The following is a 17243-nucleotide window of genomic DNA, read 5'->3' as shown; positions in this document are numbered from 1 at the left end:
GAGCATACACAAAAAAATGGGTTTATCTATCATAACTCAAGGAAACCATGCAGTTTTTTAAATTTAAATTTAAAGAAATTACTTTTGAAACGAAAAAATTGTTTATTTACACGTTAAACGTAAAAATTGTCTATCCTGTATTTTTATAAAAAAAAATTTTAAAACAATGCAGATTTGGGTAACGCGTACCCATTTCAAACGGTTTTTCTAAAAAACTTCGGTAAAAGAGTAAATGGGGCCCCGGGCTAGATTCTCCTCTTCATACTGGTTCACATTAAGCGCCTGAAGCTATGCAAAGCGCGACGCATGCATTCTTTTCGAATATTTGATCGCTAACGGTTCGCTTAAAAGAACATAACGGTTTAAACTAATCACGCAGTGGGGGTTGAATGCGGGTTAATATACTTTTACATGTTATGTTACTAGTAAGTAAACTATACCACACATGATGGACAGCATAAAACAATGAATTTAGCCGCAGAAATGATTTGGAAACGGCGACGCGCCCGCAGCGAGCGCAGCGAGCGGACTGCGCTAGGTCTACCGAAAAAGAGAGTTTGTTATAGTTTTAAGAAATAAGGGGGGCCCGTGGGCCCCCCTCATACCGCACCCGTAGGTTGATTGCGTAGCCGAAATTAACGGTACAAACTACGGTTCAAATACTCGTAGGTTGAATTTAACGAATTAATGTATCACCAATTGCATACATTCAGTTTAAACGTCCACAAGAGGTGTAGCCACGATCGAAAACATGGCGGCCGGGGCCTCATTTACTCTTTTACCAAAATTTCTCACCGCGAACAAAAATCTCCTCATTTGTATTGACCGAGGCCGGCTGACTCTAAATTCAGGCACTTCATAACCGAGTAAGACAAGCAAGAATGCTGAACAATCATTAATACGGCCTGGCCGTTCAAATTTAACTTAATAATAATACGTTTAAAAAATTAAATTAGGCCAATGTTTGTCAGAGTTATAAAAGACAAATCAACGCTCGTTTAGGTGGATGCTCAATTTTGCGGCTGACTGTATGTGTCTACTCGCTAGTAATCTGTCAACCCATAAATGGCATGCAGTGTGAAAAACCAAAACAAAAATACATTTCCCTGTTCGGCACTTGCAAACGAAGACTGCAAAATTCCGATGAAGTGCACCACGCATTTTACTTAATGTTCAGTGCAGGGTTTCGCTGATTTCGTTTGTTAAGTTGCAGAGCGTAGACTCGGCGAAGGAAAGAATAACTCCGTCATTGATTCCACCGTAGCAACGACGAGTAACAATCGAAGGCCTCGAAGCAGGCGGTGCGGTACGCATCGTCTATTGCACTTTACCGCAATGCGTAAATATCAACAGCTAGCGCTGGTGCTGCTATCCATATCGTGTGTTGTGATACTGCTTGTGTATAAGAGCGAAAACAACCGGCTCAAGTATGTGCTCGAGGTGGTGAACATATTCGGGCGCAACGATGCGGCCAGCTTGATTCGCATAGACAATAGCAGCCGGTTGCACAGTTCGCCGTACGACTTCGACAGCCCACTCCCAGCCTGGCAGCGCATCGGCGAAGGTTTCTACGTGTACTCGTCGTTCTGGCAGAAAAACGAGCTGGCTGCCGGCGGCACGGTCATCAGCATCGCCGTCGGACTGGAGCACGCGGTCGTGAATTTCAAATGTCAGATACAGCACGGCACTAGCGATGTCGTCACCGGGAAGCTACATTTCATACGGCTAGAGCATCCGACAGGCTCGGTTAAGAGCCCCAACGGCGAGGTATTTACGGTGTACAAGCTGCTGTGCAAGGTGGGCAGGGACTTTGGCCAACCGACGGAAATCATTTTCACCGATACCACCCGGTCCATAAAAAAATATGTCCCGTTGCGGGTGCTCGAGAGTCGCGCGGTGCAGCAAAAAATGACTATGACTGCATGCGTCGATATGACCGATTACCTGGAGCTGGAGGAAGAATTCCGGATGCCATCGGCAGTGCTTCAATACTTTTTGCACCATCAGATAGTCGGCGTAGAGGATTTCCTTGTCTACAACAGTAACGCGCTGAACGGGGCCACCACTTCGCTCCTGTACAATCACGGCATCAAGATTAACATTCTGCCGTATAATTTCCCGTTCGATTTGGCGGAAAAACAGCAGAACAGGCTTTTGATCGAGATGGACTGTTTGATGCGTAACTACAACGCGGCCAAGCTCACCTTCATCGGTGCGATCAATGAATATCTGTACCCCAGCTCTCGGTTGCGAGTGAACAACAAGTTTCTTAAATATGCCTGGAAAGTGTCGAGCGATGTGTCCCGCTTTACACTGGGTACCAGATCGGTGTGCATAGATAAGAGGAAAAAGATTTTCTCGGATAATCTCCTGTACGATGTGGATTCGCACCTAGGTACCCCGTACGACCGACCATTCTACATCCACAAGCCACAGGATTACAACCGCACGGCTGGGACACCTGATTTCGTGAAAGCATTGGATGTCGACCGAAATATGATCTTTGTTCATCGATACGGAGGAGCATGTAACAGCAAGACGAACCTTCACGATTGGACCACGAGCCTACAGGCCGATTTTCTACAGTACGTCACAGATGTGGGGCGAGAGTTGAATAAACTTATTTTCCGATAAGCAGGCCAAAAGGGTTGACGAATGAAGGAAACTGAGAAGCGGCAGTGATATGTATCTAGTTTTCAATGGCAGCTTTTGAAGCATGGTTGAAATGCGTCAAAATAAAAAGTGAAAACTACTCGCTCAAAAATAAAGTTCTTGCATGCACAAGCAGAAACCCGTACGTAACCTCGGTATCCATGCTGAAGAATTTTCATTGGTTTCAAGTAAGTCCTTTTCAAGTCCTGCGTCACTTTCTCAGAAGTCAGAAGAACCATAGCTTCAGCCAAAGCATCACATACGAAACACAATAGGGAGGAATTTATCAATAATATTATACTCCAATATAATTCAACTCTTTAAAAACTCAATCTCTCCCTGTTGGTTAAGCCATTGCCCCATTAGTTTATTTTTAGGTAGAAGTCGGTTCATTTGGAACTGCTCAACACATGGAAGACTCCCATGGTTAGATAAGCAAAAGAATCTCCAAGCAAAAAGATGTAGGTTGTAAGCCATCTAGGCACTAATGTAGGACAAGGTGAATCGCGAGCGGTACAGATTTTAACGATACTATGAAACAATAATTACTCAATCAAATTTCTTCTTCGAAAATAAAGGTAATCCATCTAGCAGCGCCATCCGAACAATATCAATGCAATACAATTTTTAACATTCAAGTTCTGCAAACATATAAAACGATTGAGAATAAAGTAAGGATTTCTGGTTAAATTACTGCGAAAATAATGTGCATTTGTCGTTTGCTGCGTGTACCTATATTAAGTAGACATCTAATTTGTCCAAAGAAATGAATCCTTAATGATGCCCAAATGGTAAAATGTTTTAAAGATGTAAATATTTAACAAAAAAAAAACTACCAATGTACAGCGATATCGAGTGACGAGAATCAAATAACTCAGATTGTGTTCATAAATTGCTACCGAAATGTAATTACATTATTATTTATCACATTACCATTTCGTTCAGAAATCCATCAGCTTATACCATTTGTTACAAATCCTTTGTAACTAATGCATATCCTGATATATGATACTAATGTATGTTATGATACCCAAGTATGTACGGTCTTGGGATGTAGTATATCGAAAAATAAAAGAATGTTTTTTTCCATTGACATGGGATTTCGGGATTGGGTTGGTTTATTTTGACGCAAACAATTGATTAATGATTCCTACTCATAAACAATTATAGACGACAGATTAAGCGATGGTTGAATAGACGATTCCGTATGCGAAATTGTCTCACACGTGGCACCGTTTTCCGTTTGAATCGATCAAAACTTCAACGGTTTTCAAATCTTAACGAAATCGATTTTACCATCTGTCATCTTAAAAAACAGGTCGAGCTGACAGCCACGAAAAGTGACAAAAAATGGCCGAACCAAATCAAAACATCATTTGCGCTCCGGACGATTGTGCGATAAAAATTAGCAAATGGAAAGTACGCGAGGGTTATCCGGTCACCAGTGGCAATATTATTTTGTTTTACGAAGTGCTGGATGGAGGTGACAAGGAAGTAAAGCGCCTGAAAGCCACAAAAAGTGGCGTCGTAAAGAAGCGCCTAGCTCGTGAAGGTGCAACGGTGGCGAAAGGGTAAGAAGGGAAGCATCCGCACCTTCGACGAAGTCGACGAAGTGTAGATTTTGAAAATATTGATGTTTTTCATCGTTTCTGTGTGCACCTATATTCCTTGTATGTTTCTGTAATCTACTACTTCTTGTAGTTTAAATCATGCATAAGGAAGTTAAAACTTTCACATGACATATTTGTTTTTGACAACAAATGTTGCATAGACAATTTTACAGTTTGTTTATGATTGTTTACGTCGATCAAACAGAAAGCCGGTTCTCGAGCTCGGACAATGTAGCCACACGACAGTGATCAAGGACATGTGTGCCGATTGTGGGGCCGATTTGCGCCAGGATGAACCAGGCAGCTGCTCGAAGGCATCCGTTCCGATGATCCATTCGGTGCCAGAGCTGAAAGTAACGGAAACTCTTGCGAAAAAACTCGGCCAGGCAGATACCGAGAGACTGCTGAGTGACAGGAAGTTAGTGTTGCTAGTGGATTTGGATCAAACGCTTATCCATACTACTAACGACAATGTACCCAACAACTTGAAGGTATTGATTTTTGTTATTACTTTTTGTGAATAATTAAATAACTTGCGCATTGATCGTTTTTATTTTTTAGGATGTTTATCATTTCCAACTGTATGGCACCAAATCGCCCTGGTATCACACGAGACTTCGTCCAGGAGCGTTAGATTTCCTAGCCAAGATGCATCCATACTACGAGCTGCACATCTGTACGTTCGGTGCACGCAACTACGCCCACACGATCGCCCAATTCCTTGACAAGGATGGCAATTTCTTTTCACACCGCATATTGTCACGCGACGAATGTTTCAATGCAACCAGCAAAACGGACAACCTGAAGGCACTTTTTCCGTGCGGTGATTCGATGGTTTGTATCATCGACGACCGTGAAGACGTGTGGAATATGGCGTCGAATTTGATTCAGGTCAAACCGTATCACTTCTTCCGACACACCGGCGACATTAATGCGCCGCCGGGAATGTCCAAGAACGAACTGGACGGTAAGGGGGTGGATTTTAAGGAGCTCATGAATCAATCGATGAAGGAGAAGAAATTGAAAGATGCACCCACCCGTGAAGACAGTCGGCCGCCGACTCCAAAAATTCAAACCGATGACGGTAAGCATAAGGAGGAAAAAAGTGCCACGGATGAAAAGTCGTCAGACGAGGAGAAGGCAACGGAACCAACAGAAGAATCGGAAGGGGCAGGGGAAAAATCAAAGGAAATACCAACTGCAGCGACGTCGGATGAAACCAATGCGGGAAAAGAGGTCTCAAAAAACGAGGAACCAACGAATGATGAATCTGTCAGCAACGAGAATAAGGAAAGTGTCAAAAAAAATGCAGAGAGCAATGCTTTAGATGGAAATTCCGATGGACTTGCTGCGGATACAAGTAAGCTCGAGAATATAGCGGAAACTCCCAGCAACATAGATGCAGAAAATGATAACGGAGCGAATAAGGATGCAAAAGAAAATGTGGAAGAACTTGAAGTACAACCTGCTGAGACTGAGACCGAGAAAAAAAAGGAAAACTCCACTACAGTCCAAAGAAAGACAAAAAGCAATGATAGGCAAGAGAAAAAAGAACTCATTGAAATCGAAGACCCTGATGACTATCTACTGTACCTCGAGCACATTCTGCTAAAGATTCACGAAACATTCTACAACGAGTATGACCGATCGAAAGCAATATCTGACCTCAAGCAACTCATTCCAAGGGTTAAGGCGAAGGTCTTGGTTGGCACGCGGCTCTGTTTTTCCGGGCTGATACCGAACAACGTGAAACTGGAGCAGAGCAAGGCGTACCAGATAGCGCGGGGGCTGGGCGCGGTTGTTACGCAAAACCTAGAACCAACGACCACGCACCTTGTGGCGGTTACGATCGGCACCTCTAAGGTGAACAATGCGCGAAAAAATGCTAAGATTAACATTGTCACACCCGAATGGTTGTGGACGTGTGCAGAACGTTGGGAACACGTGGAGGAGCGGTTGTACCCACTAAAAACGTCGAATCCCGCAAAAATGCGACAACCTCCGCCTCACTGTCATAGTCCAGGTAAATGAGCCGGAATAGACTTTAAGTGAAAATAGGTAATTAGATTCTTTCTGTTTCAGAGCACGTGGTTAATTACGGTGGCGGTACTACAAAGTCACGCGAGGAACCGAAGTTCATGGATACTGTAAATCCCCTGCTCAGCTTTTCCAACGACGATCTCGATGCGATGAACAACGATTTTGACGATTTCTTCGAATCGGACGACAGCTCGAGCGAAGACGAGCCGGTTGACATTGAAAATCCACCGATGGAGAAAGCGATGCGTAAGCGAAAGCGTGCCGAAGAGATAGAAACCAATCGTGGCAGGCACAACATCTTTCGCAAGCGCACTGAGGAAGAAGAGCAAGCCGAAAACGCGCGCATTCTGAAGTTCAACAACGCCGAGCAGGATGAGGCGAGCCAGACGAATGCATCGTCGGACGACGAGGACGAAAGTCCAAGCGCCAAGTTTCGCCGCGGAGAAGACTTACCTTCCGATTTGGACATGGGCTCGAACAGTGAAGGAAGCGACGAGCCAATTGATGATGTTGAGGATGGCGTTTGGAATATGATGGGTGCGGCTATTGAGAGGGATTTTCTTGGACTAGACGATTAGTTTGCACAAGATGTCGAATGTGACGAATAAAGGTACACATTCAGGTAATGTAATGTACAGTTCTAGAAGATTTTTATTTTATTGTACTAATCGTAGAAGAAAGTAAAGCTAAAGCGTTATTTACACCGCAAACGGTTGCTCTTTACCATCCTCATGGTACTTGATGTACGTTTCACCGTGCGTGAAATCTCTGGTACCCTCCAATCGTCCGCGGGCCGGAGCGCGGGAATAGTCGAATGCATCCTGGGACTTTCCAAACAGACGATTAGCTTCTTCAATATCGTCACGATATTTGCCCACGACAACTTTCTTCCCGGTGATGGGATCGGTAATATCACCAAGAGGGTAAACAATTTCATCTATCGTGTGCGTGATGAGGCGAGTAAGTTTTTGTGGTAGTTCCTTTATCAGCACAACGTCGCCCGTTTTACATTTTTTGTCCGGATCGTAGGCAAAGTAGAACTCATCCTTTTTGAAGTACTGAAACGAAGAGCGAAGCACACCTCAAACCTTATGCAACCGGCAACAGCATCTGCAGTATTTCTTTTGGCAAACGTACCATATTCAGATTCGTGTCCAGCTCCATTCTCCGGATACGAATTTTCGATGCATTCTGTTTCACACAAGGGACGACTTGGCCCAAAAGCATTGCCGCACGACTCGCCATGCTCAATGAATGTTTATTGCGGATGGTATTCACAATGTTTTCGCCGGTAACTTCCGAAAAAAGTTTCTTGTTTTCCAATGTTGCCCATATGACATTAGCCTAAAACCGTTTAATTGCCAGCGCTTCAAACTATACAATGTCCTACAACCGTTTAAACCGGTACGGTAGTATAAACGTAACCTGAAGGGATTATTGAGCTGTCAAATAGCCTCTCAGTGACCAATTGGAAAAACAGGTTGCCTGCGTGGTTTACTGTGGAAAAACTCGGAGTGTATTTTACCCTGAAAAGCTGTATTTCGAGTGCAAGTAGACCCTAAAACATTCCTTGTAGTTCGAAAAGACTCAATAGAGAACTGTGATGTAAGTAAACTTCGAGATTTGCAGTGGTTGGAAGTTATTTCTTGCTTTTGATGCATCGTTTTTTTCATGAAACAGCGGCCATCTTTGACAAAGAAGGAAAAAAATGATGCGGCTTTTTTGGGTCGACCCATGAAGCACACAATACGGGCTTTTATCATCACGAAAAACTATTACAAAGTCATTATAGATACATTTCATTTGATATGTTTACAGTTTAGCAATGGCTGATGATAGTCTTTTAAATGACTCCAACCTAGCAACGCTGGGAAGCAACGATGATGAAGCCGAGCTCCTGATTGAGGTTAGTGCCGCGAATTCCTCCGATCCTTTCCCTTTTTCGTTAACATAATTTACCTTTCTGCAATTTTAAATCTATATTAACGTTAAATTACTATCAATTCGTTCGGTACAACTTTCAAGGATGACTACTTGAAGGGATCGGAAATGCAAATTGATCCCGAGCTAGAGGCGATCAAGGCGCGGGTAAAGGAAATGGAAGAGGAGGCAGAAAAGCTGAAGCAGCTACAGTCTGAAGTGACGAAACAGATGACCCTCGGTTCACCGACCGGCTCCACGCCGATGCTGACGGCGGAGGAGAAAGCCGAAGTTGACAACAGATCGATCTATGTGGGCAATGTCGACTACGGTGCTACCGCCGAGGAACTGGAAGCACACTTCCATGGTTGCGGTACAATCAATCGGGTGACCATCCTATGCAACAAGCTTGATGGACACCCGAAAGGATTCGCGTACATCGAATTCGGCTCGAAGGAGTTCGTCGAGACTGCCCTCGCGATGAACGAAACGTTGTTCAGGGGGCGCCAAATCAAAGTAAACCCGAAGCGCACTAACCGACCAGGAATGTGCCAAACAAATCGGTTTCCCCGTGGTGCCCGCGGTCGTGCAACACGGGTATCCAGAGCCTGCTGCTACGGAGCACATCGTGGAACAAGAAGACCAATGTAAGTCTACTCCTAGCACTGCAAGTACAGCAGTTTGTTTTGTGCTGGCTAACGTTATTTGCTTTTGTTTTTAGCCGAGGATATCGAGGCCGTGCCACGTATTATGCACCCTATTAGTTGATGGTATTACCTAAATGTAGAAGTACGCTCACAATAAGGATATAGGACATCTAGCTAAGCGTAAGGGTGAGTAGAAATGATCTTTAAATTTGTCATTTTCTCAGGAATTTACTTTAATCCTACTTGTTTTGTTTATCCATTAAATTTATATCCTGTACTTCTATAAATCTTACAATTTAGTTCTTTTTTATTGGATGAAAGCATATAAAGATGGTTCCAACAATTAGAAGCTAGTGAATGTAGTACAGTTTATTTGCTATTTGGCTAAAAATGGTAATGATTTACATTATAATGTAGCAGATGTGTTATTATGTTTTACACACAGTATAAATATCAATGAACAATCCGCAGGATACAATGGAACGTTTGCAAAAAACGTTTTTGGTTTTATCCTTTTTTCAAATTACATTTAGCATGACGTGCAGTTTGCGCAGCGTACCTTTTATTCATTAACACTTAACATTTTCTTATGCTATAGTAACCTAATTTAGTCTCCTGCAAGTACCCTTGGTATATTTGTAAAAAGTCGACTGTTATAATTGATTTCTGTTTTTTTAGCGTAGCACTTTCATATTTTCGCACAGCCAGTAGTAGGGTTTTTGTAAATTTCATTCCTGTGTTTCATGTTTCCTATTTCGTAGCGGTGCTTTTTTTGTTAAGATAAACATTACCTTTTTTGTCTAATTTTTGCAGATAATTAAAACATTTATAACAGGCATTTTCAAAAAACATTATTTGTCTTCACCACATCTCTGAACATGATGCGTCCAGTAAGCTTGTAGTCCTCTCGTCTACATCCTGACGCTAACATTGCAAATAAAAACAAACCTCAAATGCCTCACCTGCAGAAATAATGTTTTTTGAAAACCGATGAAGCTGAAACTATTAATGGCGGAGCAAAAAAGATAAAGATGATCGATAAAAAACTACATAACCATGGATCAAAGGAACAAAAAAGAAACACTCCGCCAAAAAAAGCTAAATAAAAAGAATAGAAAAAGAAGTGTCGAATAAAAGCGAAAAAGAACCTATGGGTATTGGCAATAGAAAAGAGATCCCAAAAAATGCCAAGAAAAAAGATCGGCTAGTACCCACTTCTTATCGTAAAGCATGAAAAGATGGCGTGAAAAAATAAATGGCGCAAAGAGAAATTGCATCTGCCCACAATGCAAAAGAGAAAATATCACAAAAGGAGTACAATTCAAGCCAACAAATGAACAACATAAAACAGAAATAAAAACAACAACTCGTCTGAAAATGCGCCCTCAAAATTGAATAAACTAAAATTGCAAAAGATAATAAAAAAGGTACAAAACATCCAGTTGTCAAAGCATTCGAGCTATCTGTTATAATATCACATAAGTTCTCAGACTTGGTTTTAATTAAGATTTTTATTTGATGAATGCCATGAATGTTGGGAAAAAGTATACGTCCTACAGTGATTAAAAAGTGTCGTCTTGATGGAAATTATCCGTGAAAGGTTCTTCCTTCGTATGCACAGACTGAACCGAAAACGTAAGCGCAGTAATAGCAGCGGTATTTGTCCCTGCAAAGTTAGGCGGAGCGTAGCTGGAAGCAGTTCCACTGTTGGCCGCCGCACTTGCCATCGTACCAGAGCTATGGGACAAGGACAGAGTGTGCTGCTGTTGAAGCTGTCAAGAGGTGGTCTTTTTGTTCTGTTTAATCGCAATCACATATCGTTGGGCAACGGACAAGGGCGGAGAGTATCCGTCCGGGTAGGTGGGATCCTCGAAAAGCACTTCATACTCTTCGTTCGCCGTCTGTGGAAGTTGATTAATTATTGCCTTGTAAAAACAGGTCGTTTGCGGATACAGGGCCATTACGGTTGTTCCTTTGGGGAATAGAGCCTGCCCGTCCGTTTCCGGATTTGCGCGCATCAAGGGAAGCGGGACGATTCTGCGCCGACTCAAGACGTGCCGATCTTTTTGCTCCTCATCGATATCGTCCACCTCGTACTTGCTCGTTGAAGATACATACTGCACCACCTCGGCCAGAATCCAGTTCTCTTCACCCTCTTCGCTCTTAACCAGCGCCGCCACCATATCACCCGGCTTGGCAATGTAGCTGGTGTCCGCCGGAATGGAGCCGCATAGGTGAGGAATCTTCTCGCCAGGTTTGCTGACAAAGAGTGGCAACGTTTGAGCAGAGATTTGTAACATTTTCATCAAAGCCCCGCGGCGGATAGTTTCCTTATTTCCAGCGTTACGGGCCTGTATTCGACGCTCGTTACGTATATTACGAATGTCCTGTATCTTGGAAAGTGCCTGCCGTATTAACGTTTCCTCTTGAAGGGCGTCCTGTAGCCCGATTTTATACAACGTCTTCAGTTTGTGGTTCAGCGCGGGAGATTTGTCCTCACTTGCCATTTTTGTTAGACGAATCATGTTGTTTATGTTGGGTTCGATACGCTTCCGCTCCGTTTCGATTTCGCATACCAACGATTTGAGAGATTTTAGACGCTCCTGTAAAACAGCGGGGCAATAATATATAACTTAACAAATCCTAGGTTTATTGTGTTCTTTTTCATTTACCTGAACTTGCAACATCGCTTGCTCTGCGGTTAGAGGCATCGTTTTAAAATTGTAGAAAAGATACTACGACGCGATACAGATCGAACAAAGTTGTTTACAAATGTATGAAAATGATTACGAGGGATGAATGTGTTTGGGATATTTTATCGTCCTCAATTTTGTTGACAGTAGGATACTGCGTTACTCGGGGTCCACACTACAGCGCGACGTCCCGTCACGAAACGCGACGTCGCCTGACAGGCGGCCGAACTCCATACAAAAAAAATGTCTCACAAATCGCGCTAGTGTAGAAACAGCGAAAAACGCGACGTCGCGCTGGCCCTCGTCAAATGTCAATTCGAAACGAAAACAAGCCGACAGCTGGACAAAACGTAAACAAACCGAAACACAAACACGAACAAAACGAGCAATATTCTCCACTAAACATCGTATTTTTCGTTGTACTACTTATTTCTAGCCTTCACAAATGTAATTCAGTTATGAAACTCAGTTTTGATTGATATTTTTACCAAAGTGTTTTCGGGTGCCGAAACGTAAACAAACTGCTCTTCAGCAGTACAACAAGTAGGAGATGATGTGGAAATATATACTTCCTACGGTGGGTCAAAATATCGTCGTTGTCAAATATCATGCATTATTACCTTAAAATTCAATAAAAAATTTTAGCCGAGTTTGCGCCCCAATGTGATACATATTTCCACATACTCTCCTACCTCTGTCGCGCTTGGCTTGCGCGATTGTTCTGCCGAAACTGGGCTACTTTTGAAACGGGACGTTGCGTTGCAGTGTGGATCCCGAGCCAGGTGTATAAACAGCGAAAAACGCGACGTCGCGCTAGCTCTTGTCTTGTCTTGTCTTGTTTTTACTGAAAAATTATTAATTTCCGAACACATTTTTTGTTTTACTATTTTGACCCGATTTGCTTCTTTTTTGGCCCAGTCGAAACCAGATTTCCTTGCATCTATTTTGGCCCACTTTTGCACCGAAATTAAAATTGTTTCTCGAACTAAAAAAATTGAAGTAATGTTTTGATAATTCCTAAAAACATTTAAATCTTAAGAAAAACATTACTTTAGATTTTTTAATGCAGTGGGTGCTTTTATCTCAAGGTGGGTGAACTATCTGCTTACAGCATGATTTGTTGAAAAAGCGACAGCTTCGTAGTTTTTAACGATTTTCTCGAAAAATGTTGATGCAATCGCTCCCAAATTTGGTATATAACTAGAATTAATTGATATTAACACTATAAAAAAGTTGGGACGCATCATTATTTGAAATCAGTGTAATAATTGATCTCTTTTCTTGTGGGCGAAAATTACATACATGGGTCAAAATACTCTCACTGATCCTATGTCTGAAACTGTTCGAAAACGGTTAAAGCTAGTTTTGACATTTCTATCCCCCACCCCTTGTCCATGTATTTACGTTTCGTTTCATATTGTTGGCAGCTGGCTTCTATGTGGAGTGGATAAACTGTTTCGAGGACTCATTTACTGTGCATTCATAGATTTCTAGTGAACAAATAGTTATTCAGTTAAGAATTAGTGAGAGGCGATGCGAAAAAGATGCTCTATCGGCCACAAAGTTCTCGCAACAAATAGAAGTCGCTGGCTTTGGTGACGTAGGGTAATATCTACACACGCACAAAGCGACCAAACTTCTACAGTCCCGCGCGCGGTCAATTAAGCTTTGGCATATGAGGTTAGTGACGTTTTCGGGACTTCGCGCTTCGCCCATTCATAGCACACCGTATTCGTGCGGAAACCTTTTCGAGAGATTGTGCATTCTTTCCTAATTGAGTAATTACGCGGTAACGATCTGGTGTGGTTTAATGTAATACTCCGCTAGTAGCATATTTCGGTATTGCATTGTGCCAATGAAGTGCGTTTGTTACCGAAGCATACGCATAAGTGCATGTGAACGAGTTTGACTGTCTTTGACTTCGATTGGCCAGCTTTAGAAATTAAACTATGATTACCAAGTTCCGGCTTAGTGACAATGCATCTTTAGGAGACATTTCCACGGTAAGTTCGCTCTTGAGAACGTAAAGTTTTACATTTCAAACAACATTTTTCTTTTGCATTCGGCAGAATTCCAACGGTGGCCAGCTAGTAGGCCTAGGGGGCATCGAAAGCAGTAACAGCGAAGAACCCTCGCCAGGCGGCATGAAAAGTGAGGAGCAGTGGACTAGCCACAGTGACAGTAAGCTGCAATGGTCTTCTGGCCCGAAAGCATCTATTCCTCCGGGCCCGTTAGCATCCGACGACAGTTGCAATGCCGTCGATAACAAACTGATTGGAGAGAATGATACAAGTGAACGGGATGAACAGACGATTGGCGATGGTGATCTTTCCTTCAATGGTAAAATAAAGCCTTTGAAGATTGACGATTCCACTGCCGGCGTAGCTACGGGAGCGGCCACGGCTGGGGAAGCGATGCACTGTGAACTGATCGATGCCACCAAAGGCTTCGAAAGGACGGACAGTGAAATGACTGACGATGTGAACCGACGATGTCGTGCTTCCCGGAAAGATAGGCTCAACGAATCACTAGAGTTGCTGACGAAGGAGAATAGCTCCTGGATGCATTATAATAATGAAAAGTCCCCGGATTTATTTGCTGACAACGATAACGACGCCGACGGTGTGGCCGAAGAACGGAACCAATTTAACCATGTGGATGCGGAAAATAACGATCCGGATGAAGATGCAGACGCAGAAAGCTGCTATCGGAACAAAACACGTAGGTCTGGTGGGTTTGAAACAGACGATCTCTATTGTACCGTTGAGGGAACCGTCCCATCGGATACGGTTGAGCGTGTATTGCTGAAGCGACTGCAGTCTTCCCTTTCGGGTGTACCTCCACCGCCTTCTTTGACGTACTCCCATATTGATGTCGAACGTATGCTTGCCCTGTACCAAAACAATGTCGCACAGTGGGGGTGGGGAAGCTCATGCCGAGGGAGTCAATCAACGTCCAAGGCGGAAAGCGTAGGTCACTGCATCGAGACCGTACCATTACCACAGTGTCTAAGCAAACCAACTCACTTGACGCCGGAGCTTGGTGCGATCGGATGGCCCGATTTGTTGCGACATCGTGCGCACGGGCTGCACTATAACAAATCGACCGTGTCGGAAAAGATAGAACTACTGGGGCTAAAATATATTGAACGTTATATCGGCGCAGAGACGAGTTCTTCCTTCAACATGAGTCACTCGCCGTCGAGCGCCAAGAAACGGAATCAACGGATGAAGTACGTACGGCAGGGAGATGCACAACTACTGTACCGGTTTCTGGTGTTTTATTAACAAAGTTATCAATTTTCTCTCAATTCAGAATGCTTAATCAGTCGCCTGGGAGTCGTCTCAGTCATTTGGCACGACGACGAGCGATTTTCTCGTCTGCGAATCTGCTGAACAATAGCACAGGTAGCGGAATAAACTCTGGCAGCAATGTTAGTGCTGGCAGAAGTACCATCAATGCGAGCGCCCTCAATAGACTGAACCCATTCCGGTTGTGCAATAGACAAGTGCTTCTTGATCCAAAGTAAGGCTTAAAACAGATCCATTATAGTTGTGTAAAAATCAATCATCACACTTATTTTACAATTCCAGAAAATCGGACAATCGTCGCAAAAATAAGGTAAGAACCCCCCAACGCAGATCGCCCGGGGGGCTTGGTCGAAAGTCCCCCCGACGGCGTACGCCCGGTTCTTCGGCCAAAAAGTTTTCTCTCGCGCGCACCAGCGCAAGTGCGAAACCGTCGCAGCAGCTGCACGTTCCGGCCACTATTGAGTCCTCCAAACGGGCACTGTTCCTCAGCCCTCCGAACATCGGTGGTGGTGGAGCCGCAACTGTTGGAGGAAGCAACAGCAAGCTGATGGACCGTTCGATATTTTCCGAAGCGCGAATGCTCAAATCGAGACGATCACTATTTTCTCCGCCTCGTGGTGGCAACACGGACGGTGGTGCAGGTGGAAATGGCGCTTCGTTGGCTTCTGTATCGCTGAAACGACGACGCTCGCCGACGACCGTTGGCGATGAGGATCAGCTTGCCCGGGGAGCAATATTGTCGGAAGAGCGTTCGGAAAAGATTCGTCGCAAGGAGTCAACGGCTCTCGTGGAGGAAGATTTGACACCCCGCTCGTTGAAGTTTGCCCGCAGTCAGAGTTTCTGCGTTGGGTCGCAGACGGTTAGCAGAGTTGGTTCACAAATGGCGGCGACAGATTGTGTCGGAGGGAAGGCACTGTTTCGGGCAAATTCGGAAATCACGTCCGAAGATACTAACCGACCCGTGATGATGCTTACGGAAAATCATAAAAAGGTAATCCACCATACGGTAATCCAGCGTCATCAACCATTTTTAACATTCGTGTTTTTGTTCACAGAAACTTTTGTGGGCCGTTTCGCAAGCCCTGCAAGGCAAACAAGTGTCAACAAAGCACGAAAAGTTCAAGCAACATGCGTCCAACTTGGCACGGGTAGTGAAAAGACTGTTTTTAGAGTTTAATGATCAGACAATCAGTAGCACGAGTGAAAAAATGCTTAGGTAACTTACTCTCAGCTGCACCTGCTCGAAGACATTGTTGTTATCTTACTTCCATTTCTGTTTTATTATACCCATAGATTGGCAAACAAGCACGTGTTCGAGGTGATACAGGGTAAAAGCGTGGACGATATCTACTTTCGTGAGAAGACTCGCATAATGAATGCACGCAATCAGACGAAACTCCAAGGCTACATCGCTCCGGAGGAGTACGAGCTGCGGAAGCTCAAGCGAGCTGGATCGATGACGAGCGTGGCAACCAGTTCAGCAGTCGACGGAGCTTCCCCTTTCGACAGTTGTTCGCTAAGCGCAAGCCAAACCACCTACCTCAGTCAGAGCTCAATACTATCGCAAGGTAGCTCGATCGGTATGGCCAGCTTTTCGCAACTCTCCGAACCAGGGAGCCTCCAAGGTGGAAGGCAACTTAAAACGGCTGCATCGACGGGCAGCGTAAATATTATCGGGGTGACGGGGCATGGAGCTGTCAGCTTAACTACCACAACAGCCCTGCGCGAAAACATCGACAGTGAGCTGCGCCAACGGTCTACGCAAAAGCTACTGTCCTTCTCCGGGAAGGATCAGAAAAACGTCAGCCCGTACAGGATGGATAAAGCATTTAATGCGGTTGTGGGTAGCAATGCGAGCGCCAACAACAAACTGCTGGTCGGTGGTTCACTAAACTCTAGCATCATGAAAGCGAAGCGGCAGATTTCCTTCGAGTAATCATAATCGGGTGGAAGGCAGTTACAATCTGTCGCTTGTTTGTTGTACAGTTTAGATAAATGAGTTTCTTTTCATTTTTTTCATTTTCCCTCCGGATCTTTATCCTTTTTTGTTAGATGCTAATGGTGCAGAAGAAAATGACGAATAATTTATGTGTCTGCCGATTTCAAGCTGCACAGCGGATTTTCAAACCGCTTCTGTGCACCGTTTGAATGTAGCGAAACTTGTGTTTGATCCTGAATAAAAAAAACTATGAAAAACAACTATGAGAAGTGCCGGAATATATTTCTTTTAAGTTAAAAACTATCTGTGTATCTTTTTAAATTATTTAAAGGTTGTTTTGGTCAAAAATGTTTCGAATTTTCTACTGTGTCTCCCAGGCGACTGTCGGATGTTTCGCACGGCAAAAAGGCACCAATAACGAAACATCCCGC

General features: G+C 43.8%; 6 protein-coding genes across 7 annotated transcripts; 4 read left to right on the top strand and 2 right to left on the bottom strand.

Annotated features, from left to right (window-relative positions):
* The first annotated feature begins 1116 nt into the window (after positions 1-1116).
* Positions 1117-3752, top strand: LOC131264318 (uncharacterized). Its single transcript, XM_058266614.1, has one exon. It carries the CDS (start codon positions 1336-1338, stop codon positions 2632-2634), a length of 1299 nt encoding a protein of 432 aa, XP_058122597.1. The 5' UTR covers positions 1117-1335; the 3' UTR covers positions 2635-3752.
* A 250-nt stretch (positions 3753-4002) lies between these two features.
* Positions 4003-6943, top strand: LOC131264302 (RNA polymerase II subunit A C-terminal domain phosphatase). Its single transcript, XM_058266586.1, has 4 exons — positions 4003-4223; positions 4468-4753; positions 4824-6285; positions 6345-6943. Exons 1-4 carry the CDS (start codon positions 4003-4005, stop codon positions 6878-6880), a joined length of 2505 nt encoding a protein of 834 aa, XP_058122569.1. The 3' UTR covers positions 6881-6943.
* On the bottom strand, positions 6936-7633 carry LOC131264335 (small ribosomal subunit protein uS17m). The gene is made up of 2 exons (XM_058266637.1): positions 7440-7633; positions 6936-7360 (listed from the first exon to the last, which is right to left on the bottom strand). The coding sequence occupies exons 1-2, from the start codon at positions 7545-7547 to the stop codon at positions 7001-7003; spliced, it is 468 nt and encodes a 155-aa protein (XP_058122620.1). The 5' UTR covers positions 7548-7633; the 3' UTR covers positions 6936-7000.
* A 134-nt stretch (positions 7634-7767) lies between these two features.
* Positions 7768-9856, top strand: LOC131264333 (polyadenylate-binding protein 2). Its single transcript, XM_058266633.1, has 5 exons — positions 7768-7907; positions 8121-8208; positions 8328-8869; positions 8944-9055; positions 9683-9856. The coding sequence occupies exons 2-4, from the start codon at positions 8128-8130 to the stop codon at positions 8984-8986; spliced, it is 666 nt and encodes a 221-aa protein (XP_058122616.1). The 5' UTR covers positions 7768-7907; positions 8121-8127; the 3' UTR covers positions 8987-9055; positions 9683-9856.
* A 456-nt stretch (positions 9857-10312) lies between these two features.
* LOC131264329 (SAGA-associated factor 29) lies at positions 10313-11671 on the bottom strand. Its single transcript, XM_058266630.1, has 2 exons — positions 11542-11671; positions 10313-11472 (listed from the first exon to the last, which is right to left on the bottom strand). Exons 1-2 carry the CDS (start codon positions 11578-11580, stop codon positions 10645-10647), a joined length of 867 nt encoding a protein of 288 aa, XP_058122613.1. The 5' UTR covers positions 11581-11671; the 3' UTR covers positions 10313-10644.
* Positions 11672-12996: 1325 nt separating this feature from the next.
* LOC131264296 (uncharacterized) lies at positions 12997-17115 on the top strand. 2 transcript variants are annotated; one of them, XM_058266579.1, is made up of 7 exons: positions 12997-13565; positions 13632-14794; positions 14878-15087; positions 15156-15864; positions 15929-16089; positions 16167-16826; positions 16926-17115. In XM_058266579.1, exons 1-6 carry the CDS (start codon positions 13512-13514, stop codon positions 16807-16809), a joined length of 2940 nt encoding a protein of 979 aa, XP_058122562.1. In that variant the 5' UTR covers positions 12997-13511; the 3' UTR covers positions 16810-16826; positions 16926-17115. The 2 variants fall into 2 exon arrangements, with proteins under 2 accessions (XP_058122562.1, XP_058122561.1); XM_058266578.1 differs by having other exon boundaries at positions 16167-17115.
* The last annotated feature ends 128 nt before the right edge of the window (positions 17116-17243 follow it).

The sequence above is a fragment of the Anopheles coustani genome, chromosome 2 (assembly GCF_943734705.1).
Source record: "Anopheles coustani chromosome 2, idAnoCousDA_361_x.2, whole genome shotgun sequence".
Lineage (NCBI taxonomy): Eukaryota > Metazoa > Arthropoda > Insecta > Diptera > Culicidae > Anopheles > Anopheles coustani.
The sequence above is the reverse complement of the archived record's forward strand: the minus strand, read 5'-3'. Positions and strand labels throughout refer to the sequence as shown.